Consider the following 27,106-nt stretch of genomic DNA (forward strand, 5'->3'; position numbering starts at 1 on the left):
CTCAGAATCTTATATGTTTCAATGAAATCACCTTTCATTCTTCTAAACTCCAGAGAATATTGGCCCATTCTACTCAATCTCTCCTCAAAGGACAACCTTTTCATTCCAGGAATCAATCTAGTGAACCTTCGTTGCACCTCCTCTAAGGCAAATATATCCGTCCTTAGGTAAGGCGACCAAAATTCTAAACAGTACTCCAGGTGTGGTCTCACCAAAGCCCTGTACAATTGCAGCAAGACTTCCTTACTCTTGTACTCCAACCTCCTTGCAATAAAGGCGAACATACCATTTGCCTCCATTTAAAAATGATTCTATTTTTCTATTCTTCCTACCAAAGTGAATAACCTCACATTTCCCCACCTTATACTCCATCTGCCACCTTCTTGCAGACTCTTTGTGTCCTCCTCATAGCTTACTTTCCCACCTAGCTTTGTATCGTCAGCAAACTTGGATACATTACTCTCGGTCCCTTCATCTAAATTATTGATATATATTGTAAATAGCTGACGCCCCAGCATCGATCCTTGTGGCACCCCACTAGTTACAGCCTGACAACCTGAATATGACCCGTTTATTCTTACTCTCTGTTTTCTGTCCATTAACCAATCCTTTATCCATGCTAATATATTATCGCCAACCCCATGAGCCCTTATCTTGTTTAACAACCTTGTGGCACCTTATCGAATGCCTTTTGAAAATCCAAATATACTACGTCCACTGATTCCCTTTTATCTACCCTGCTAGTTACATCTTCAAAAAACTCTAATAGGTTTGTCATACACGATTTCCCTTTCATAAAACCATGTTGACTCTGCCTAATCATATTATGATTTTCTAAGTGCCCTGTTACTATGTCCTTAATAATAGATTCCAGCATTTTCCCGACGACTGATGTCAGGCTAACTGGCCTGTAGTTCCCTGTTTTCTCTCTCCTCTCCTTTCTTAAATAGTTGTAAACAATTTTACAACACCAAGTTATAGTCCAGCAATTTTATTTTAAATTCAAAATAAAATTGAATTTAAAATAAAATTGCTGGACTATAACTTGGTGTTGTAAAATTGTTTACAATTGTTTACAATTGTCAACCCCAGTCCATCACCGGCATCTCCACATCATTCTTAAATAGTGGTATTACATTTGCTACCTTCCAATCCACTGGAACCGTTCTAGAATCAAGGGAATTTTAGAAGATCACAACCAATGCATCCGCTATCTCTGCAGCCACCTTTTTTAAAACCCTAGATTGTAGGCCATCAGGTCCATGGGATTTGTCAGCTTTTAGTCCCTTTAATTTCTACAGTACTTTTTCTTTACTGATATTAATTGCTTTAAGTTCCTCACTCTCATTAGACCCTTGGCTCTCTACTATTTCTGGTATGATTTTTGTGTCTTCTTCTGTGAAGACAGATACAAAATATTTGTTCAGCGTGTCTGCCATTTCCTTATTCCCCATTATAATTTCTCCTGTCTCAGCCTTTAAGGGACCCACATTTACTATCGCTTCTCTCTTCCGCTTTATATACCTGTAGAAACTCTTACAACCTGTTTTTATATTTCTTGCTAGTTTACTCTCATATTCTATTTTCTCCCTCGTTATCATTTTTTTTGTTTATCCTTTGCTGATTTCTAAAACTCTCCCAATCCCCTCAGGCTTACTACTCTTCTTGGCAACATTATAAGCCTCTTCTTTCAACCTAATACTAATCTTAACTTCTTTAGTTAGCCACGGATGGATCACTTTTCCCATGGAGTTTTTATTTCTCAATTATTGAGAACTATGAAATATTTCTTTAAATGTTTGCCATTGCTTATCTACTGTCATATCTTTTAATCTAATTTCCCAATCAACCTTAGCCAACTCTCCCCTCATACCTATGCAATTGGCTTTGTTTAAGTTTAAGACTCCAGTTTCAGATTTAAGTACGTCACTCTCGAACTCGATGTGAAATTCTATCATATTATGATCACTCTTCCCCAGAGTATCCCTTACTATGAGATTACTAATTAACCCTGTCTCATTACACAAGACAAGATCTAAAATAGCCTGTTCCCTGGTTGGTTCCACAATGTATTATTCTAGGAAAGTGCCTGGAATGCATTCCATGAACTCATCCTCCAAACTACTTTTGCCAATTTGATTTGCCCAGTCTATATGAAGATTGAAGTCCCTCATGATTACTGCATTATCTTTGTGACAAACTCCTTATTTTTTGATTAATACTCTGTCCAACAGCATAACTACTGTTAGAGGGCCAATAAACTACCCCCACCTGTGTTTTCTGCCCCTTATTATTTCTTATCTCCACCCAATACTGATTCTATTTCCTGATCTTCTGAGCCAAGATCCTTTCTCACTATTGTCTTTATCTCATCCATTATTATCAGGGCTAGCCCCTCCTTTTCCATTTTGTCTGTCTTTTCAAAAAGTCAAGTACCCTGGAATATTTAGTTCCCAACCTTGGTCACCTTGCAATCATGTCTCAGTAATGGCTACTAGATCAAACCCATTTATCTCTATTTGTGCCGTTAATTTGTCTATCTTGTTACGATTACTTCGTGCATTCAGACAAAGTGCCTTTAATTTTAACTTTTTACTATTTTCCCTGATTTGACCTTAAGAGCTGAATTCCCCGATTTGACCTGAAAGAGCTGAATTCCAGAGGTGAGGTGAGAGTGATTGCCCTTGACATCAAGGCAGCATTTGACCGAATGTGGCACCAAGGAGCCCTAGTAAAATTGAAGTCAATGGGAATCAGGGGGAAAACTCTCCAGTGGCTGGAGTCATACCTAACACAAAGGAAGATGGTAGTGGTTGTTGGAGGCCAATCATCTCAGCCCCAGGGCATTGCTGCAGGAGTTCCTCAGGGCACTGTCCTAGGCCCAACCATCTTCAGCAGCTTCATCAATGACCTTCCCTCCATCATAAGGTCAGAAATGGGGATGTTTGCTGATGATTGCACAGTTTTCAGTTCCATTCGCAACCCCTCAAATAACGAAGCAGTCCGAGCCCGCATGCAGCAAGACCTGGACAACATCCAGGCTTGGGCTTGTAAGTGGCAAGTAATATTCGTGCCAGACAAGTGCCAGGCAATGACCATCTCCAACAAGAGACAAGCTAACCACCTCCCCTTGACATTCAACGGCATTACCATCGCTGAACCCTCCACCATCAACATCCTGGGGGTCACCATTGACCAGAAATTTAACTGGACCAGCCATACAAATACTGTGGCTACAAGAGCAGGTCAGAGGCTGGGTATTCTGCAGCGATTGACTCACCTCCTGACTCCCCAAAGCCTTTCCACCATCTATAAGGCACAAGTCAGGAGTGTGATGGAATACTCTCCACTTGCCTGGCTGACTGCTGCTCCAACAACACTCAAGAAACTCGACACCATCCAGGACAAAGCAGCCCGCTTGATTGGCACCCCTTCCACCACCCTAAACATTCACTCCCTTCACCACCGGCGCACTGTGGCTGCAGTGTGTACCATCCACAGGATGCACTGCAGCAACTCGCCAAGGCTTCTTCGACAGCACCTCCCAAACCCGCGACCTCTACCATCTAGAAGGACAAGAGCAGCAGGTAGATGGGAACAACACCACCTGCACGTTCCCCTTAAGTCACACACCATCCCGACTTGGAAATATATCGCCGTTTCTTCATTGTCTCTGGGTCAAAATCCTGGAACTCCCTTCACAACAGCACTGTGGGAGAACCTTCACCACACGGACTGCAGTGGTTCAAGAAGGCGGCTCACCACCACCTTCTCAAGGGCAATTAGGGATGGGCAATAAATGCCGGCCTCGCCAGCGACGCCCACATTCCATGAACGAATAAAAAAAATGATGCACCATTGCCGTTAAACTCTGTCCCTCTTGACACACTCTGCTTATCTTTATCTGAATCACTACACTGCTCTATGGCTTTGACTTTTCTCTTTAGGTTTATAAATTTACCCTTACCTGAACCTTCCCTCCTCCCTGCTTTTTAGTTTAAAACCCTATCTAGCGCCCTAGTTATTCGATTCACCAGTTTGAAAGGCGCCCGTCCCAATGGAACAGCTCCCTCTTTTCCCAGTTTTGGTGCCAGTGCCCCATGAATCGAAACCCCTGCCTCCCACTCCACACTTTGAGCCACTCATTTAACACTCTGATCTGTTTGACCCTATTCCAATTTGCATGTGGCTCAGGTAGTAATCTAGAGATTCTTACCTTTGAGGTTCTGCTTATTAATTTAGATTCTAGCTCCTCAAACTTCCTCAGCAGAACCTCATTCCTAATTCTATCTATGTCGTTGGTTCCTACGTGGACCATGACAACTGGACCTTCCCCCTCATGCTCCAAGTTCTCCTCCAGCTGTGAGGAGATATCCTTAACCCTGGCACTGGGCAAGCAACACAGCCTTCGGGTCTCCCAGGCGCGGCTGCGGAGAACAGAATCTATTCCCCTGACTGTACTATTCCCTACCACCACCACATTCCTTTTTACTCCCCCCTCTTGAATGGCCTCCTGTACCATGGTGCATTAACAGTTTGCCCATCCTCCCTGCAGTCTTTGTTCTCATCCATACAGGTAACAAGTTCCTTGGACAAGATCAAAGGCTGAGGCTCCTCCACCACTGCATCTGGGGTCCCCTTACCTGCCTGACTTGCAGTCACATCCTCCTGACCCTGACCATTGACCAAATCTAAACCACTACCTAACCTAAAGGGTGTGACTGCCTCCTGGATCAAAGTGTCCAGGTAACTCTCCCCCTCCCTGATGTATCGCAATGTCTGCACCTCGAACGCCAGCTCAACAACTCTGAGTTGAAGTTCCTCGAGCTGCAGACACTTACTGCAGATGTGATTGCTCGGGATCTCGCTGCTCTCCATAAACTCCCACATGCTGCAGTTACAACACACCACCTGCTCTGTCATACCTATCTAATCTTGTTTTATATATTTATTTAAAGTTTTTATTCACTCGATATTTTTAGATTTATTAACTAATTCATTTATCTAGTTTAAGTTATTAATTTAATAAAGTAATAGTTATTTAGCTCTTAGTTTAAACCACTGTCCTAGCTTAGAGAACAAATAAAAAACGTTAATACTACCTACCAATCACCTACCTGCTGTCCTGTGATGTCACTCCTTGTTACTTTTTGCTCTCTCCTACCCGCCCCCCCCACCCCGGGCTTTATAACCCCCCCACCCCGGGCTTTATAACCCCCCCACCCCGGGCTTTATAACCCCCCCCCCCCCGGGCTTTATAACCCCCCCCCCCGGGCTTTATAACCCCTCCCACCCCGGGCTTTATAACCCCCCCCCCGGGCTTTATAACCCCCCCCCCCCCCCGGGCTTTATAACCCCCCCCCACCCCGGGCTTTATAACCCCCCCACCCCGGGCTTTATAACCCCCCCCCGGGCTTTATAACCCCCCCCACCCCGGGCTTTATAGCCCCCCCCCCCGGGCTTTATAACCCCCCCACCCCGGGCTTTATAACCCCCCCACCCCGGGCTTTATAACCCCCCCCCCGGGCTTTATAACCCCCCCACCCCGGGCTTTATAACCCCCCCACCCCGGGCTTTATAACCCCCCCACCCCGGGCTTTATAACCCCCCCACCCTGGGCTTTATAACCCCCCCCCCCGGACTTTATAACCCCCCTCGCCCTTTATAACCCCCCCCCCAGGCTTTATAACCCCCCCCCCCGGGATTTATAACCCCCCCCCGGACTTTATAACCCCCCTCGCGCTTTATACCCCCCTGCTCCTCCTGGCTCCACAGGAACATTTATTTTAAAAGAAATTTGCTTCCTGGTGGCGGCCGCAGCGACCGCTGAAGAATCCTGTGCGGAGCAGGACCAGAGCCTGTTCTGCTGATCACTCACCAGAAAGCGGTGGTTACATTTACATATGTTTCAGGCGGGCACCCGGGCAGCCTCCTATGCCAGAATGACAGTGCCCGTACCCCTGGTGCTGATTGGGTGCAGGATGTTGTTCCCCAAAATTGGAATAATAAGGTTCAGTTTCTACTCTGTGATATTCATTGAGTGAGCAGGAACTTGGAAATGAACAACTAAGATTATACATTTTGGAATGACCATATCATCTCATTGCTTAATATAAATGTGCACTGGCTTTGCAGTGATATAAAAAAGATTGAAATTGGCCTGAGATTTTACAATATCAACCCAACAACTCCATTCCTTCCACTCTAAGCTAAACAGCCAGTGAGACAAGATAGGACTTTAGAAGGCACGCAGCAAAAATAAGAAAAATGTAGAACGTGGGGTAAATTTTTGTCTTCACTGCCTGAAATTCAGTCGGGCTCTACAACAGGCGGGTGATCCACTCAGCCAAAGCTAAGCTCAGGCACTGAAGTCAAAAAATTACTCCCTAGATGCATTCTGAATTCTTCCTGAAAAGTAATTTATGGATATTTGAACACAATTACAAGAACTGTCTGTTAACCCATACAACATAAATGAAGCATTATTTTCAGCAAAGAACAAAATAAAGCATTGCCACTGAACAGGTATAACTTTCAGAATTAAAACAGGAAGACATTTCTCATTGTGGTTTTTTTTCCAACTTAAACAGAATCAGATGCATCTAGCAACAGAAAATTAAACTGGTGACCCTTCCAAGACTCAGTGGTTTCATTTTCTCAAATGTAAATTTGGTTTGTATTTTAGTGAAAGATATGTAATTTCAAGTTTTTTTTTATCCTCCTTTCTTTTCTGCCAACTTTCTCCCCTCTCTTCCTCTCTTGAAGGTAATGACTCCTTGCTGGAGTATGGTTCCACAGATGCCAGCTACCCTCTGGCACCTGGTCACTTTTACCCTCCTAACCCCAGGGCACTGAGACAATTGTAACACCCGTACTGTTCCCATGTTTAGATCAGCTAACGCAGCACATACTGGGGATCAAACCTGAAACATTACTGGTCTTTAGGTCTCAATTACTCAGTGGCTTAGCCAGCTGAACCATCAGGTGAGTGCATTTTTCTGCTCTTAAACAAACTAGGATTTACTTAATTGGTAAACTCCTACGTTATGTGTAACTGCAAAATTGAAGCTAATTATGGACAATTATGAGAGACAATCAAGCCATTTGACTCCAATTTTTCAGTGCTACTGTATCTCAGTCATTCCTAGTCAGGTCAATCACTCTTAACATGCTGTGGAGCTCTAATGAAGTGAGTGTTCAAGGTGATAACACTGGCCTAACTCCAGCAGAAACTTTTAATGTCAATGCTGGATGAAACATGACCAGCAGTCAGATTTGAAGCATAAAGGGTTGATGCTGCATGCTGTGGATCATTTCTAACCAGTCTGCATGGAAGAACTACAATGTGGTTTGCATGCTAAATTCCCCAAGCAAGTGTAATTTCCTACACTCAGGTTGTCCACTCCAAAGCCCCACGTGTTTTAGACTTTGGAAAGCATTTGCCTGTAAGATACTACTGTTTGCAATATTACCTAATGGTTTATTTGACAATTTTTAAATTTGCTACTTTAAGGTGTTTACACGTTTTTTTTAAATCATAGAAGATAAACTATGGCAGTAGGGGACTAATCAATTATTGCTATCTTTTAGCTGAATTTAATGGTGAATTTGTCCCAATGTTCTGAGCTAGTCTTTGTGTGCAGGCCACTTCAAACTGGAAACTGCAGTGTGGCTCACTTTAATCAGTTCTATCCCCCTTTCCACTTAATGGGGTAAGTTGGTATATTCATAGCAGATTTGCAAATATTTGTCCACAACAGACAGTAGGCAGATTGATGTGAAACCCATTTCTGTTTCTGCATGTTATTAGCTCATTAGAAATATAACTGACACCTATAAAATTACTGTCTGACCGTTTTATGCTGAGTTATGGGCAGATTTGTGCTGCCGATGTATCCCCATTAGTAACTTGGTTGAAACTGCTCAATTTATTTCACTCAGGACCATTACAGCCAGCAGGGAGTTCTATAGAGGTGGCTGAGTGATCCCTGTGGCACAAGTCCATCGTATTTATTATTTTAAAAAAATGTTGTTTTCATTTTATTTTCCGAGAGGGTGTATTTGCTATGGAACAGAAGCCTTTTACACATACGTTTTATTTTCCTCAGAGAAAATTCTTGAAGTATTCCTTGTCAAGTCCAATTTTGTAAAATGTAGAGTAGCCATCAGAGGTAGATGCAATAACGATTAAAGATTTTAAAGAAGCATTCAACCTAAATGAGGTCCATTTCGTAATGGCTGTACATGGAATGAACAATGTAAACAGGTGAAATTAACCTGACAAATGGGCCTTTGGGCTGCCCTGGCCCCCTGCCAAGAACTATGAAATATTGAAATGGCAGGTGAAATGGAAAATCCTGTCAAAGGTGCTTACACGGAAACATTTCTGGGATGTTACTCATAGCAAAACAATGCTTAGCACTAATGTAAATGCGTATTTAAAGAATTTCTTTTTAAGCATACCTAACCATAGTTACACTATAATCTATGATACTCGTACTGTAGCAAGAAATTGAGAAATCATCTTTTTTTAAGAGGGTAAGACCACAAATTGAGTCATTTATGTTCTCCACCACACACGCAGGGAGCTAGCAGTTCCTCTTCTAGCCTCCTGGGGGCAGGGCTGAACTTCCGCCTACCCCATTGATGTGCCCCTGATCCCATACTAAATCCTGGGGTCCGGGTCTTTGGCATAATGAGTGGATGCCTGGGTCATTTTTGGCACCACTGGGCATTCGTCTCAGCAGGTGGAGGGGGATAATTTTACTGAGGCACCTTGCCACATTACAAGAGGGCTGGCTGTACCAATGAGATTTTTAATAGGTAGCTTTAATACCAACTATTTCCTACCAAAGTATAAAATTTGCTGCTTTTCCAATGGCAAGTGATCTGTAGTCTTTTACATTATATTGGGCCTCATTGTCACTGGGATTAAACCCTAACACAGTAGTACACTTGCTTCATGCAGGCATACATCAGGTTGGGGGCAAATGAGGTGGGATTGCCCAGATTTTAGGCACATGATATCATCCCACCTGTCCTGCCTCTTTTATTTATGTCCGCACAGCAGGGGCCGGCCGCAAAAAGCATCTGACCCTATTTCCAATGGAATTGTGTTGCATTAAAAGAAAAGGGACAGAGACCCAGCTAACTGGGTCCTGCCCCAGAATCTCCCCGGTCTTGCCAATTGTGCCATAGTTGCTTCCACTGTAGTGTATGCCTGCACAAAGCAGGCTTTGTAGCATACTAGGGCTTGATCCTGATGGAAGTGGGTGCTAACATAACATAAAAGGCACTTTACCTCTCTTATTTCAGGCCAGGCATCATCTATGGGTAAAACAACTTGTTCCAAGGCACCTACCAATACTGCCGTGAACCAGCCACAAAGAACTGTCCAAGAGCAGCTGGGAAATTAATCTCTTGTTGATTTTCCCTGCCTTTCTCCATGGTACAGCTGAGATTGGAAACTCAATAGAGAGGAGGAAACTTGCATCCCGCTACTTGATGCTGCTATCCATCGATGCTCTAATGTACTGAACCACCACACATTTTTAATAATAGTCTTGTTTTTCATATATAGTCCAGCCTGTGGGGGCTGGTTGAGGGAGAAGAAAGATTTGTTGGTTGGACTGTTAACTGCTTATAAAAAACAATAGGTGTGATTTTATTTATTTGGCACTCCAATGAAGAATTGTTCGAGACTTATGGGATGAACTTCCATGGCTGTTCAGCCACTTGCCTAGTGTAATTTCAGTGGAAGAGCTGGGAAAACCCTGACAAAATGGCATAGACATCGTTCACACTCTTTTTCTGCGGTTTCCAAGTCAGACAAACATCAGGATATAGTATGCAGGATGTCTGTGCCCCAAAATGAGTGATGTTGATTTTAACATTACCTGCCTGGTGGAAATTGGGCAAGTGGGCAGTTTAAAATGAGCAGGTTACTTACCCGCTCTGAACTGGAACCTTTCCTGTCAGTTCTGATTTTAACCTGCTGGGTTCTGCAGGCGGATGAGGCACTGACTAAAGCAGGCGGGAGCCTCAGGAATTTATGGCATCTACCTGACAATGTGGAAAATTGCCCAGGTATGTCCTGTCCACAAAAAGCAGGACAAATCCAATCCGGCCAATTACCGCCCCATCAGTCTATTCTCAGTCATCAGCAAAATGATGGAAGGTGTCGTCGACAGTGCTATCAAGTGGCACTTACTCACCAATAATCTGCTCACCGATGCTCAGTTTGGGTTCCGCCAGGACCACTCCTCTCCAGACCTCATTACAGCCTTGGTCCAAACATGGACAACAGAGCTGAATTCCAGAGGTGAGGTGAGAGTGACTGCCCTTGACATCAAGGCAGCATTTGACCGAGTGTGGCACCAAGGAGCCCTAGTAAAATTGAAGTCAATGGGTATCAGGGGGAAATCTCTCCAGTGGCTGGAGTCATACCTAGCACAAAGGAAGATGGTAGTGGTTGTTGGAGGCCAATCATCTCAGCCCCAGGACATTGCTGCAGGAGTTCCTCAGGGCACTGTCCTAGGCCCAACCATCTTCAGCTGCTTCATCAATGACCTTCCCTCCATCATAATGTCAGAAATGGGGATGTTCGCTGATGATTGCACAGTGTTCAGTTCCATTTGCAATCTCTCAGATAATGAAGCAGTCCGAGCCCGCCTGCAGCAAGACCTGGACAACATCCAGGCTTGGGCTGATAAGTGGCAAGTAACATTCGCACCAGACAAGTGCCAGGCAATGACCATCTCCAACAAGAGAGAGTCTAACCACCCACCCTTGACATTCAATGGCATTACCATCACCGAATCCCCCACCATCAACATCCCCGGGGTCACCATTGACCAGAAACTTAACTGGACCAGCCACATAATACTGTGGCTACAAGAGCAGGTCAGAGGCTGGGTATTCTGCGGCAAGTGACTCACCTCCTGACTCACCAAAGCCTTTCCACCATCTACAAGGCACAGGCCAGGAGTGTGATGGAATACTCTCCACTTGCCTGGATGAGTGCAGCTCCAACAACACTCAAGAAGCTCAACACCATCCAGGACAAAGCAGCCCACTTGATTGGCACCCCGTCCACCACCCTAAACATTCACTCTCTTCACCACCGACGCACCGTGGCTGCAGTGTGTACCATCCACAGGACGCACTGCAGCAACTCACCAAGGTTTCTTCGACAGCACCTCCCAAACCTGCCACCTCTACCACCTAAAAGGACAAGGGCAGCAGGCACATGGGAACAACACCACCTGCATGTTCCCCTCCAAGTCACACACCATCCCGACTTGGAAATATATCGCCGTTCCTTCATTGTTGCTGGGTCAAAATCCTGGAACTTCCTTCCGAACAGCACTGTGGGAGAACCTTCACCACATGGACTGCAGCAGCTCAAGAAGGCGGCTCACCACCACCTTCTCAAGGGCAATTAGGAATGGGCAATAAATGTTGGCCTTGCCAGCGCGCCCACATCCCATGAACGAATAATAAAAAAAATAAATTTATACAAATTGAGGTCTTATTGCGTCAATGAGACCCCGATTGATCATAAGAACATAGAACATAAGAAATAGGAGCAGGAGTAGGCCATACTGTCCCTCGAGTCTGCTCCGCCATTCAGTAAGATCATGGCTGATCTTCGACCTCAACTCCACTTTCCCGCCCAATCCCCATATCCCTTGATTCCCTTAGAGTGCAAAAATCCATTGATCTCAGTCTTGAATATACTCATCAATTTTATTGGGGCCTGAGCGTGGAAGCAGCTTCAGTTGAAGCAGGTCTGCAGCTGGTGGGAAGGATGAAGAGGCTCTCCAGGTAAGTGTAAAGCCTTCCTTTGTAGGGTTAGGAGAAGCAGGAGTGCTCTTCCTGGCCCCATAAGAAAAGTCACGGCTTCTCCTGCCCCAGATCCCTCCTCTCCTTCCCTCTAGCAGGATCCTTCCGAAGACACCTCCATGCCATTTACCTGGAAGCCGGCGGGCAGTCAAGGGCACCCCATCTTTCCCTGCTGGCATCCGCTCGGCGCTGTCTTCCTGCCTGTTCTAGAAACTAGCGTGACACTTAGGTCAGCGAGTGCATTGCACAGTTGCCCGGCACCCTGCATGCCTGATACTCGCTTGGAGTTAAAATTAACCCCAATATTTAAATTAATTTCCTTCCTATTTGAGGGGAGTGCTATTACTGCTAGCATTCCTGGCCCACAGGAAATTGCATGCGTTGCGAAGTGAGTGGAGGTCTGGTATGGTGGAACTCTGCTTAATTTGCATCCATAAATCAGGTGAATCGAACTGGGAAATCCAGGGCACATAAACATAATTTGGAACAGAATATTCTCACAAGTATCATTCATAATACTGAGGGAGTGCTGCACTGTCGGAGGTGCCGTCTTTCAGATGAGACATTAATCTGAGGCCCCATCTGCCCTAAAATAGTGTTATGGATGTAAAAGATCCCATGGCACTATTCCGAAGAAGAGCAGGGGAGTTCTTCCCAGCGTGCTGGCCAATACTTATCCCTCAACCCAACACCTGAAAACAGATCATCTGGTCATTATCACATTGCTGTTTGTGGGACCTTGCTGTGAGCAAATTGGCTGCCGGGTTTCCTATGTTACAACAGTGACTACACTTCAAAAGCACTTCATTAATTGTAAAGCGCTTTGGGACGACCTGAGGTTGTGAAAGGCCCAAATAAATGCAAGTCTTTCTTTCTTTCTAATGTGAATAGTTAGATCAGCCAGAGTCAGATAAAATCAAAATCAACCTGTAACTTCTACCTGAGTGACTGTCGCTCTAGAAATAAAAATTCCATTCTGTAAATATAATATAGTGGAAACCTTTCGCATAATAGCACATGTGTTATGGTTGCATTTTGTTTCATGTGTTTATAAATAACTTTATTAGGAAAGCCAATCTTACAGTCAGTAATTGCAATCTATGCTCTCAAGTGATAATGTTGATTAGACATGAAGTACAATAAATCATGAAGAATAATGCACCTTCCCCTTCCAAAAACAAAGTCCAAAAGTAGCGGAGGGGGTACATTATACATGGGGATGTTATACTCAAAGGTTTAGGGTAGATACGTGCTTGTGTATATGATGTAATTCCACCTCAGACTAAGTGCCATATCACGTACCAGTGTGACATTTCTATTGCCTGAACAACTCTCTGGCTTTTGAGTGTAAAGATGCCGAACCAGTGCCAAGCAGTCCCAAATTTGAAACCAGTATGGACTCTCAGCCACAGAGAAATAAATTGAAAATGCCTAGAATTTTTTTCCTTTATGATGCTTCGGCAAGAAAACCTTTATCACCTTGGTCTGATCTAAAGTCAAACCTATCCCTGAAGAGTAAAAAAAAATCATCTAATGTTTTGTTCCAGGTGATCCTTTTTTTCTGTTTGTTAAAAATGTGGCCATTTTTATTAGCTGCCCCTTCTTACAGGAGTTGGATTTTAAAATGTGTTTGCGTTACACATGGACTTAAAATAGACAGACCAAAGCCCAGGAATGATTTTCATGACCACTATCATACAACAAGATTATTTTTTCCAGCAGCTGTTTTTGTTGTCTGAATGTATAAACCTTACGTCCAGTCATGGGTGCCAAGCCATTATAGTCTATAACTAGTCCTGCTAACTGGAACACATACCTTTGACAGTAAAGTATCAGAGTTTGAAATTGTGCTATTTTAGTCTTTTGGATTAAGCTACATGCAAGTGGTGTCTCTTGCCCCACAAGAATTACATTAACATAGTTGAAATAGAATTACAGGAATTAAGACCATTGTACATTTCCCAAATTATTCCATAATTTGATGAACCAAAGCTACTTGCTGTGCCCCATATTTGTGACTTTAGTATGTGTGTTTTTAACTATATTTTTTGAATGATTCCCTAGTCTATGGTATATGTTTACAGTATTTCAAAAGGGAAAAATTGATATGTTTACACAGTTGTGTCCTGGAGTGAGATGAAGGTCATTTGAAGTCACTTGATAGACTTCTACCTAAAAAATTAGGCACAACTACAATGGAGGCTCATTATATAAAATAATACTGATATGTCTCACTTTGTTGAGCAAAATTGACTATTTTCTAAACTACTTCAAACTGTAATATGGTGAAAGTAATATTGGCACCTGTCATATTGTTGAGATATACACTGTATATGAAAGGTGCTTGGATGGTTTTTACTTTGAATTCCAGCCATGTACCCCTATTGATTTAGTCACTCAATGACCTGATTATGAGGAATACAGAAAATATGTCAACTGATGGCAAGTTAAGTGGCGCCTTGGTCAAACAATGTGCAACAAGAACAAGCTTCTCTAAGATTGTACTAGTCAGTATGTCTAAGAATGCACGCTAATCCCAAACATGTTCTTTCTGACGTCAAGGGTTCTATACAGTATCCATAATGTGTCACAAAGGAATTCTAAAGACAATCTTTATCAACAAGTCACAGTTCTGTTTGGAAAATAACATTCCAAAACCTAAATGTTTATAGAGAAAAAGCGAGACCTGTTTAGTAATATCCTATTTATAACTGTAAGTGCATAAGTTTCAATAAACATCCTTTAGGTACAAACCGGTGACAGGGATTGTGAAGCAAATCAAAAATAATTTGCTTAAAATTGTCTATTCTCTTTCCCCTCTACACCATCTCTACAAAAGTGCTGTTGTATTCCTTTTGATATGAGGAAAGCAAACAACATATTGACTCCATCAGTTTCAATTTAAAGGGGATATCTTGCTTTGAGGAAAGGAGAGATAAAAATATCACACACTAGCAACATGATTATTTTGCAACTCAACCTTTTTTGATGTGAATTATATCATTATGTTCCATGTTAATAAAAGGTTTCTATACTATTTCATTTTGGTGGCAATGTGTTTTTCGAAGAGGTTTATTAGTAACTGTAAAACGTTACAGAACTAATATCTCCCTCTGTCACCCAACTTTGATAAACAATCACTGGTTGAATGTGATGGAAAAATCAAAACAGTTTAGTTCATCATTATTGTTGTCCTCATTTGTTTCATAAAGGATTTTTCTCCCTTTATCTTCTTCTCCCAACTAAAAAAGACCATTCTGGGGATATCTCTTCTCTTTTCCTTACTTTGATTTGCTTTTTTAGCTTGAAGAATGGCTCCATCAAACATTTTGAACAAAGCTAATGACCTCACCTTGCTAGAGTTGTTAGGTTTTCTTTATCCACAAAAAGAATTGTGTACACTGACTATCTTCATCAGAAGCACACTTAAAATGCTTTACATGGTCATGTGGGAGATTTGAGTTGCTTGGGTTATTATCGGAGGAGTTTTACTCAGTGGGAGGAAAGACAGTGGTATCAGTTAGATGCTGCAGATCCTACGAGGTGTTGTCCCAAAGCTCCCAGAAGCTGCTTTCAATTATTTCTTCCGTACGGTCCTCCAAGGCCTGAAGGTCAGAGGTCAAAGTATCGACTTTGCATTTACTGACTGTTCTGGAGGCCTCTCTATCTAAGTAGGACGCATGCAGATATTTTTGGTGCCAACACCCGCTCCAGGTAGTGCTGCATTGTGTTAATTACTTCTTAGATATTGACACTGAGGATGGCATTTGACTTTGCTGTGACCCCTGTCATCTGCCTCAGGCCCCCAGTGTCCCCATGTGAGTGTGATGCTCATCCAGTATTCTTTTTTGTGCAGGACCCAAGAGATCTGAGTCCGCAGGCTCTGGAGCTACCAATTAAATTCTGTCGAGCCTCCACTCCCCACTATCAGAACCCATGTTCACCTCCGATTGTGTCTTACCCATTGTAAGACCCTCATTGGAACTATTTACGTTCCCCTGGGTGGATTTGTCTGGGCTGGTGACTGAGAGAGAAAGAGTGAATGATCACGTGGGTGAAGATGTGGCTGGTTGGGCAGAGGTAGAAGGCCCCCTTCCTCCTCCTCCTTCCTCAGTGGCATTTTGCTTTGCGTTATTGAGAGGAAAAGAAAATGAACAGATGTGAAATGTGATGGAACTACAGTGACAGTTCTTCTGTAGCTTTTGATGGTGCCCAATCAGTTTTCTTGCTATTGTGTCTGCTCTCCCAGCGTTGCAGATGGTCCAGACAAATCTGCAGCTGCCACTGGCCCTCCTATAAAGAGTCAGTTGCATGGCTTCCCAGGATCTTCAAGGCTTCTTCCTCATGAGGGGTGAGAGGTCTTTTGTAGGAGGGGGAGAGCACCGCCAGTGGTCTGGGATTCCCTGTGGTTCTGGGCCACTTACTCCTATGAGAGAGAAGAGAACATAAGTATTGCAGTGAAGGATGGGCAGAGAGTTTTACAACAGTTTGAAACGTCAGGTTCTAAGAGGAGCAGAAAGTAAAAAAGGACAAGTGTGGTGGGAGGGGAGGCTTCCTCATCCATGGCACACTGTGAGGGAAGGTGCGCCTGTATCTAACAGGTGAAACAGGATGGGAGAAGGGAATAGTGGTTCAGATTACTGTCCTAGAGCACAGTGAGGGTAATGAATGAAGGAGTGCCACACATATAAAGACACTGAAAGGAAGGGCTGGGGGAGCAGGTAGCTTACTTTGGCTTCTCTGATGAGGACATTAAACTTCTTTTTGCACTCCAAAGGAGCTCTGGGTGTCAAGGAGGTGATGCTCACTACCATTGCCTCTTCCTCCATAAAGTGTGAATGACATGTATTGCAGGTCTCTGGTCACTGACCACAAACAGCCCATCCCTCCTGCCTGTATTTCCATTAGGACGACTTCCAAGTCAGATTCTCTGACTCTTCTTTTGGCCTTTGTTGCCATCCTTCTTACCTTGGTTGGTTGCTTCCTTCAGTGCTGCCATTGCCCCTTTAGGCAGCAGCAGGTTTACATCCGGGTCTCTACCACTGCTCTAGGTATTATTCACCTCCCCTCCAGCCATCCATTCAGGGCACCCTTATAGCTTAACATCCCGCCCCTGCACAATTCCCCAATGCACCTTTTCCCCCCACCCACTCACTGATGGCATAACAGGTTGATTTACACAACCTGCACACGTCTCTATGTTTAAATTATCTGACCCTGCAATTTACGGTGGAAACCAGTCGCCATGACATCACAGCAGGCAGAATTCCCGCCATGCCTCACTTTTGACAGTGCCATGGTGCTGTTGGAATTTTGGGTTCAACAAATATTATCAGCTACCATTACACATGAGCTTGTATTTTGAGCGGTCAAGCTGAATATTATGGCTGGTGTACATATGTTTTGAAGCATTTGTGTGTTTTCAAGTTTTAAAATCTACTATAAATAGGGTGGTAATATTATGCTTTCTCTACTTTAAATAAGGGGAAATTGCTCAGTAATTCATATTTCTATTCATGCCAACACATGTTATCTTATTTATTTAGAACAGTAATTCTACCATGCATGTCATTCTGTGAGGCTGCGAAGGAAGGCTGTGAGCCATTACTGCAACAGGTGGAGGCTGGATGGCCAGAGTTCCTCAAATGCTCCAGGTTTGTCAATGATACAGGAATGGAAAACACCAGCAGGATATGTTTTTCGCCACAGCAAGAGGAAGGAAAAAGTAAGTTGAATGTTAACAACCTATCATCACTCTAGGTTTCCATGTAACCTCCCAATTTGAGTCGGTACTCTGCATCACAAGATCAGACTCTATAGCCAGTGATTCTTGTGATTATACTGTGTTGTTTATATGCCAAGTTTAAAATGATAGACTTTAAAATCGCAAATATTAAAGCGCATTGCACCTACTGAGTATCTTATTCAAATAGATTTTCAAAATCTGATTAACCATATTCCATCAAACTTTAAATCTGGCTAGTAAGCACATTTTTCAGTTTCTCCCCTATTTCTCCCTTTGATGCGGTCCTCTGATATTTGAATCAGAGTCCAGCTTTATCTAAAAGGGGCAGCACACCACCTGATTATTTTTTAAATATAAATCGTTATCACAGTCCCCTTCAATTTTGTGCAGCGGCCAAGTTCTGAATTCACGTAATTATTTCCTGCTTCCCATTTTCTCCCTTTTGTGAAAGAGCTGACTCATATGATCATATGGTTCCATAGGCAGCAGCCACCCTCTGTTACCTCATCAAAGTAGTCATTCATTATATGTCAGCCTAGAATGTGAGTACTGGCACACTATTCATTTATGAAGGACATCATACCTGAGCCCAATTCTCTCATCAGCTGTTATGCGCAAACACACACACACACACTTTCCTCTCCCTAACCAAGGGGTATTAACTGCAGCACCTTATCAATGCCTTGGCTGAGATCAGCTAATTCACCCTTTACCGTTATTCATCAGTATGGCTCAGTTACACACTGCTTTATGAAGGTGTGTCACTAAGGGAACTTACATTCATTACTAACCTGTTCATTTTCTCCAAGAAAGGCGACTACTGCAGTGAATGGGGAAACTACACTGAGCAGAAAAAGGATTAAGCAATTGCCCCGAATTTCCATGGGGATTCTCCTGGCATAACTTTGGCAGGAGATTGGCGGAACCCCCAGACAATTGGCGTCAACAGCTAAAAACAGCCATTTATGCTTTCTCTCCGGGGGTTCCGCTGATCTCACGCTGACATTACAGCAGGAGATCAGGAGAACTTTCCACAAAACTGAGGGCCAATGTGTTTTGTTTCATGAGAGAAAGTTTAAAATTAGCAAATCTAATTACGGGGAAAAAAGATAGTAAAAGCTATTATACCTAACACTTAAAATAAAATCTAGTTCCTAAAGCAATTTTTCAGAAATATGTGGCAGACCACCTCCAAGGTTTCACATATCCTTCATCCCACATTACACTCTCAGCTCATCCATGCTTGGCTTGTTAATTTGACTTTATGCAGACGGTTTGTTCAGACTATGCACAGGATGAATGTATTCTGTTTCTGTTCAGTTTAGAAAATGTTTATGTTGGGTCACAAGGTAGCTTCTGCACATCTTAATTTATCGTAAATATAATTTCATGCCCCAGTGCAGAGAAGATGTGATCATGTCTTAGCCTCATTGTTAGTTTTCCTATAATAAAACAATAGCATGTAAAGCATAACCTTAGGATTAGGAATAGAAACATAAAGGGGAATTTGGATTTTTTTTTCCATGCAAGTTGCTATTGAAGCTGAGACAATCATATCATTTAAAAGGGAATAAAATAAACATAGGAAGAACAAAAATGTTGAAGTACAGGGAAATGGAATTCGATAGTTCCGATATTGAGCTAACACTAGCGTAGGCATTTCGAATGGCCTTTTTCTGTGTTGGAATGTCTATAGCTGAGATGGAGAAAGAAAAAGTAAAAATGGGGGCAATGTAATTGTTGCATGAAGTTTCCATTTACCTACAGATTTTTGAAATAAATAATTCCTTACTGTAAGTATGATTGACATCTTATAGTAAGAGCTGTGTAAGGAATCTGAATCGTGACGCACGACTGCTACTTATGTTCTAGTAGAATAGCGACTAAAGCAGTTTAAAAAAGCAACTCACTTCAACAGAGCTTTGCTGAGGAATTTACTCTTGAATAATGGAGGTCATTTTAGAGAATGTTATTGGAAGAAGCTTCTGTATAACTTAATCTCACTAAAAAGCTTTTAATTGGAACTCCATATTAACAAGCTCTGTAGTCTCCACATAGCAGGAAGTTAATGAATGCATTCCCACTGAGTTTCTTTAAAGTATATTTTTATTTTTATGAAATGTGAACAATGCCCTTGGAGAGTGGAATCTGTTTTCAAAGGTTTATGGTACAGTAATGAGGTGCCCACTGTTTGCAATCAGGATCTTGTAAACAATGTCAGGCATCTCATTATAGTACAAGTGCAAAAACACCTCCTAGTCAAAAAAAGGCATTCAAAAACATGTATCAGTGTACTGTTTAATACCTGGGTTATGCTGCAGAGAATTTCAGGTGACCATTCTAATGCATATAGACTTGAAATGGCCATGAGGTATACTGTAGCCCACAAAAGCTGCCATAATCGTGTGATGTTGCAATGTGAGAAAGGCATGCATCCAAAACTTACATTGACTTGCAAGGGCTCACTTGTAAGATAGACACATTCCCACAACCTCATTTGATCCTGTATTAAGTATTTTGCTAAGCAAAGATGAAAAGGGGAAAAAACAACACAAATGTTAGACTCTCAAATAAAGATCAGAAAATGCTGGAAATACATCGCAGCATCTGAAAAAAACAAAAGTTAGGCTAAGGTTTCAGTTAGAGATGTTCTGATAGAGGGTCTTTTCAGATGCTGATGGATCTGCTATGTATTGCCATCATTTTCTATTTATATTTTTATGCTTACATTCAGTTTTATTTTACTTTGAAAAAGAATGCAACTCTTATTTTGTCCAGTGAGAAAATTAGTCAAAACAAAGATCCTGAAATTCCGCAGGGATTCTACCAGTTTCCCACCATAGCCTCAGTGGGAGACTGGCAGAACACTCAGGATAAAGCATAATGTGCTGTTTTCAGCTGTATTCCTGTGGGTTCTACCAGTTTCCCTGCTACAGTTACATTGGGAGACAGGTAGAACCCCCATGGAAAATTGAAGGTTATCCCAAAGAACTCAAAGCATCCAAGTCTATTAACTGTTTAAATGAAGTGCTCATATAAATGGGGCTGACAATCAGTGGACGTTCTGGCACACTCCTGCCGTAACTGTGACGGAGTCCTGCCCCAAACAAGAACAGCAGCGTAGAAGATGATGTGGGTCAGGAGTTCTTGCATCCCCAGCCTGGTGAGACATTGGCGGGCCGGTATAAAGAAAGACTTGCATTTATATAGCGCTTTTCATGACCTCAGGTCGTCCCAAAGCCCTTTACAGCCAATTAAGTACTTTTGAAGTGTAGTCACTGTTGCCGACTGGGAGGTGCAGGTCTAGATTGGGGCCTGGACCACCTAAGAGATAAGCAATTTAAAGCAAATTTTTTGTCCCCCTTATAAAGGGTGTTGATGGGGCAAATATTGGCATTGTAACCTTTGCAGCCACTGACAGTGTAGGTAGAAGTAGGTTATATGTTGGGTTACAGCACGGGACATAACTCATCTTTGGCTCCTTTTTGTGAAGCACAGCCTCCGCAAGTACTGCTCCTTTCTATAGTACCTAGCAAACTGGCTATGTGTTTATATGGGTATATTTATTACTGAGTACTATTGAGGCAGTAATGATAGAAATTAGGACGTAGACTTCACCAAGTCATTACCATCTCATTTAAATATACCAGTCTATTTCAAGGGGGCCGAATCTGCCCTTTGCTGGAAACGACTGTAGAAAACTATGGATGCTAAAGTAGGGATCCATGATAACAGATCCTTGACCCATTCCCTCTCACCCAAATACCCCCTGAAAATTAGGCAGCATTTATTGGAAAATCCAGGCTAGTGTCCTAGTATGCGCTCTGTAGAATATGAAGCTTTGGACTATATATATTGCATGTTCTCAGTGAGAAATCGTCACATGTTTTTTTTTTACAAGTACACTTTATGATCACTGCGATTGTACTCATTTTCTAAAACTGTTTACTTGGGTTGTGCAATTTACCAAAAGTAGTACGTACTGATCACAACATCACTGTGACACTACTGGAAAAGGACCAGCTTCCTTCCCCCTGAGCTGATTCGGTGGTAGATCCATTGTCTGTTAATACAGCACTGCCTCTAAATTGGACAATGCAAGAAGCCCAGAGTTGAGTTTACATTATGCAACATTTACACTTGGGAGATGAACTTTTGCAGGGGTACTCCTGCTAATCTGTTGTAACTTTGGCAGATGATCTGCAGAAGCCCTGAAAACACAACTTAAATGCTGTTTTTCTGGGGTTTCCACGGCTCTTCCACTGGTTTGGGGGAAGAGCAGGAGAACCCCTGCAGAAAGTTAATCCCTAGTAAATTTAACTAATGGGTGGAGGAGGCTCCATGAACATCTCAGTTCTCCATTCTGGCGATCTCAACATGTGAGTACAAGAGACAAAGCTGAAGTGTTTGCAAAACCATTGCACTCAGCCCCCACTCGAGGTCACCACCATCATAGATTAGATGTCTAACCAATTCAGTTCACTTGACATGACATTAAGAGGCGCTGAGTGCACTGGACACTGCAAAGGCCATGAGCTATGTCAGCATCCCAGCTGTTGTGCTGAAGATCTGTACACAAGAACTAGCTGCTCTCTAACCAAGCTACTGTAGTGTAGCTATGAAACTGGTATCTATCTAACAATGTTGAAAATTGTCTCAAGTATGTTCTATCCACAAAAAGCAGAATAAATCTATTGTTACCGCCAGACTCGACTACTCCAATGCTTTTCTGGCCGGCCTCCTATATTCCACCCTCCATAAACTTGAGCTCATCCAAATGTCTGCTGCCCGTATCCTAACCTGCACTAAATCCCACTCACCTATCACCCCTGTGCTTGCTGACCTACATTGGTTCACGGTCCATCAACACCTCGATGTTACAATTCTCATCCTTGTGTTCAAATCCCTCCATGGCCTCAGCCCTCCCTATCTCTGTAACTCCTTCTAGCCCTACAGCCTTCAAGAAATCTGCAACCCTTACTCCCTTCATCCCATCCAGGCCCTAAGCTTTGGAATTCCCTCCCTAAACCTCTCTGCCTCGTCACCTTCCTATCCTCCTTTACGATCATCCTTAAAACATATTTCTTTCACTTAGCTTTTAGTCACCCATCCTAATATCTCCTTCTTTGGCTCAGTTTCAATTTTTGTCTGGTTATGCTTCTGTGTAGCACCTTGGGATGTTTTCCTACATTAAAGGCGCTATATAAATGCAAGTTGTTGTTGTTGAAACAACCGTTGTAGAATTTCAGTTCCTATGTTCTGTGCTGCATTCTATTTTTACTGAGCTGTGGTCAAAGGAAATCCTCCAACCGTGTGCTGGACTTTCCAAAAGAACCAAATAAACTTTCCGTGACCTTTGTTCATTCCACTTCAAAATGGGCACCTACATGGCCTAGAATTTCCTCAAAATGAGTTATGCCTTTGTTGCCCCTTTAAAATATTGTCACGTATGTCGGTGTCCTGCAGAGGAAGTAATATGTGGGTTTCCTGGGTCTGCTCATTTATGTTCCCATCGGTGCAGTCACTGGCGTAAACCCATGTAAGTACCATCTGGAAACTTCTGCGCAGCCTTTAAAAATGCAGTTCAGCTTGCTCTGTTCTTCAACAGACTGGGGGACAAACAGGTAAGATAGCAACAGTGCTTGGCTTTTTCACTTCACTCTCAAATAAGTTCACTGAATGTCATAGCAATATTTTTATTATACTTATACAGACCACACAGGCACCATTTGGACCCAGAGGGCAACAGGGCATGGCACAATGCAGAAATTCACTGATTCAGACCTCCAAGCCCCCTTTCAAGAAATCAAAGGCAGGAGGCACAGATATCTGGGTGTGGGTGCCACCAAGCCACCCAGAAAATACCCTTTTTCTGTCCAGAAGGAAGGGGCACTGGCACTGAGTGACAACTCCCTCATCTCAAGGACTGCAGAATTGTATTGCAAAAAGTTTAAAGATCTCAGCGGGTAGGCAAGGTTACACATTAGGTTCTCTCTCATTTTCTTCCTTGCCCACCTTGTGCATCATCGCACTCTTCACCCTCTTAAAGCAACACTTCCACAACTAACCTTTCACACTGCACTCAGGTTAAAGGCAACTCTAAATGGCATCTTGTACTATGGATACCCAGCTTCCCTCACAGCAATTACTTGCATGCAGAACCCTAAAACCCCTTCCTCTACTTTCAATAGCCTCACACCCCACATTTCTTACTTCACCTCTCCCATGCCACTTGGCACACACTCCTCAACTGCTGGCCTTACCCTCATTCACTCTTCTAGCTGGACAAATTGGCACACAATGTCCACCAAAGGCCACCAGAGGGGACTTTCCCAACTTTAGACCCCTCACCCCCTTGAAGGACAAGACCATGGATCTAGTAGGCACTTGCTCAGCTCTTGACGTTGGAGATGGCGAGGTCAGTGGCATCTTGCTGGAGCCAGGTTAGCTGAATGCTTGCAGTGTCGCCCTGGCATCCCTGTGAAGAACCATACAGACGGCACCTTCCACCCCCCTTTCTCATCTCTTTCATCCTGAGGAGGTGATGCTAACCCATTCTTACCTTACACCCTCCTTTTCTGCAGATCCACCACAGCAACATGGCGCATAGGAAGAGGAAAATGATGATGCTGAGAAGGAGCTGGTTCTCCCTCTTTGCATACAGTGATGATGATGAATAAGAGGAGAATGAGGAACAGGCCACCCACCAATTGCAGGGGCTTCATCCTGCCCCATTATCCTCAGTCCCAACCCCCTCAAACTTACCACCTGTGGCACTTGATTCTTCTCTTCCAGGCACCATAACAGACACTTTCACCCAGAGGGGATTATTAGATAGCAGTAGTGTGGATGTGACACTGGTTGATTCAAAGAGCACCAGGGAACTGGAAAATGGGTGAAAATGCGCCACCTTCCCAGCTGAGGAGAAGGCTACCAATAGTTTCAGAGTCGTGGGATACAGAACTTGTGGGTACTTGCCTGAAAAGAAAAATGTGCGAGGATGTGCGGCAAATGACAGGTGTGACTCTTGAGGCAACAGCTGTCCTTTTTGGTAACATCATGGAAGCTTTGTCTTCTTTGCAGACACCATTTGAGCGAGTGGCATCTTCATTCGAATCTGCAGCAGATCCCTAGCTAAAAAGCGGCCTGGGCCCAGTTAATGCCTCCATCTCTATGGAAACACAGACTGCTGCTCTGAGGCAATAGGGGACAGAATGGAATGCAGCATGAATTGCAGCTTCCAGACAATGGCATCCGCTATGTCTCAGGGCTTTCAGAATCTGATAGCTGCCATCCTGCTGATCAATGGGGCTACGGATCCACGGTCCAGTGGAATGGCGACAGCTGGAGTTTTATCCGCCTGATATTGCTGTCAGTATACAACAGGTCTCCACCCTTCCTCCTCAGAGCGTCTCGCCAGTGGGAAGTGGGTGGTGAGACCAGGCTGCCCAGGAGCAAGCTGAAGTCATGCATTCTTCCCTAGCATGAAACGAGGCCTACCTCGGTTCCATGAGCTTTTTATTCAGCAGGAGCAACTAACCTTCTGTGATCCTGGCTCTCAGATAGAACCTAGAAGAAGCATGAGAATTGGTGAAGAAAAGGCTCATGCAGACGCCCAGGTGCTGTATGATGTTAAAAAAGAGTAGGCTGATTGTGTGCACTTTGCAATTTACTGTAATGAAATAGGATGTGCACTGACATGGTGTTTTGTTATTGATGGAGGTTAGAGTCATACAGGAAAAGGGACACTTATGTGGTGCAGACATGTTCACTCAGGTGATGATTGGCATGTAGGAGCAATGGGGGCTGATGTGTTGTCATGTTGTAGGATGATTAGTTGTTGAAGGGACTATCCCTTTATTTGAAAGTGTGGGAGAAGGAGGTACGGCTGTGGTGTCAAAGGTAGACTGAGTTACACAAGAGAAGATTTCAGTGATGACATGAGCTGTGATGCTGCTTGCAGTAAATACCTGCTCCTGAGAATCCTTGATTGTGGGTAGGGAGTAAGGCATCCAAAAATCTACCGGTGGTCTGACCCCGTGAGAAACAAGTCCAGATGTCTGGAAGCACAACAGCATAAAGTGCCACAGAAATATGTATTAAAAATACCCACTCTCTTCTGTGACAGGAGCTCCTCACTTCCGTCTGTATCAGGTGATCCTGGAAGCTGGTTCACTGCATTAGCAGTGTAAACGCAGGAAACTCGCAGCTGCTACATTACCGGGTCTCACTCTAACGTATGCAAATGAGGCCAGCGGAGACTCGGTAGGCGGATCAGCAGAAAGTTCAATAAACAAGAGGAAACTCGGGGGAAGCATTTTAAAGGTGCACAAGCAGTGGAATCTACTTCCACCTGAATTTCCTCACTGAAAAGAATTCCTACGCCGTTTATACACGTGCTGAAAATGGCGAGGAAATTCAACCCCAATCTCTTTAACGAAATTATAAAAATGCTGATTGTTTATTGTAGGAATGATTGTGCTGTGAGTGGCAAAAGCTTTTGTCACTGCAGTTGCTGTGGAATTTCATGGTGAAGGTCAGAGCAGCAGTGTTCAAATGTCACATTCCCACTGTGTTGTCTTGGGACTCAAGAATCTGCCGTTCAGCTCAGATAATCAGCAGCTCTCACTGCTCATGCTGTTTGACCTTGCGGCTGCCTATTGGGATTATTATTATTGGCTGCTCAGTATTCTGTATGCTGCATTAAATCGACCCTCATAACCTGGTACTCTTGATACCTTACTAATGTTGAGCGTATGATGAATTAAAACACAATTTCCTCTGCGGATGTTAGAATAGCAACACCAATTTGTAAATGTGAAACTTATTTTATAAGACCAAAGCCCCACCCCAACCTTGGAAACTGCCCATGTAACATTCTTAGGGTTTAGTAATGGCAATAAAGCAATTCCAGGAAAAAGCAAATAAAAAAAAGTATGTTATAGTGACAAGGCATCTTAAGCGTCAAAGGCAGTAGCTTGTGATGGAAGTTATAGTGGCTGCAGCCCTGACATATTTGACATTGCCAGGGAGGTAACATTTTTGACGACAAGGACATAGTGTGTCAATTTTGTTCTACCACAAAGAAGGGCAAGCTTGCATGCAACACATAGTTTTAAGCACTGCACTGTGAGTCAGCAATCTTTACTAGGATATGCTTTTCATTGCTGTTGGCTATTATTTTAGTAAGCACCAACTTAAAGGGGAATACTAAAGACTAATACTATTGTATCTGGGAGCTGCCTCTGATGATGTCTAAAAAAATCTGCGCCTGCTTTATTCATTCATGAGATGTGGGCATCGCTGGCAAGGCCAGCATTTATTGCCTATCCCTCACTGCCCTTGAGAAGATGGTGGTGAGCCGCCTTCTTGAACTGCTGCAGTCCATGTGGTGAAGGTACTCCCACAGTGTTATTAGGTAGGGAGTTCCAGGATTTTGACCCAGGGACAATGAAGGAACGGCGATATATTTCCAAGTCAGGATGGTGTGTGACTTTAAGGGGAACGTGCAGGTGG

At 43.3% G+C, this 27,106-nt stretch overlaps 1 protein-coding gene across 1 annotated transcript in view; it reads left to right on the forward strand.

Annotated features, from left to right (window-relative positions):
- Positions 1 to 27,106, forward strand: part of corin (corin, serine peptidase) — a 184,216-nt gene that overhangs the window by 49,374 nt on the left and 107,736 nt on the right. The window contains exon 4 of the mRNA XM_068007804.1: positions 17,391 to 17,569. Coding sequence (XP_067863905.1) covers positions 17,391 to 17,569 — 179 coding nt within the window. The remainder of the gene's footprint in view (positions 1 to 17,390; positions 17,570 to 27,106) is intronic.

Source organism: Heptranchias perlo, chromosome 1 (assembly GCF_035084215.1).
Source record: "Heptranchias perlo isolate sHepPer1 chromosome 1, sHepPer1.hap1, whole genome shotgun sequence".
NCBI lineage: Eukaryota > Metazoa > Chordata > Chondrichthyes > Hexanchiformes > Hexanchidae > Heptranchias > Heptranchias perlo.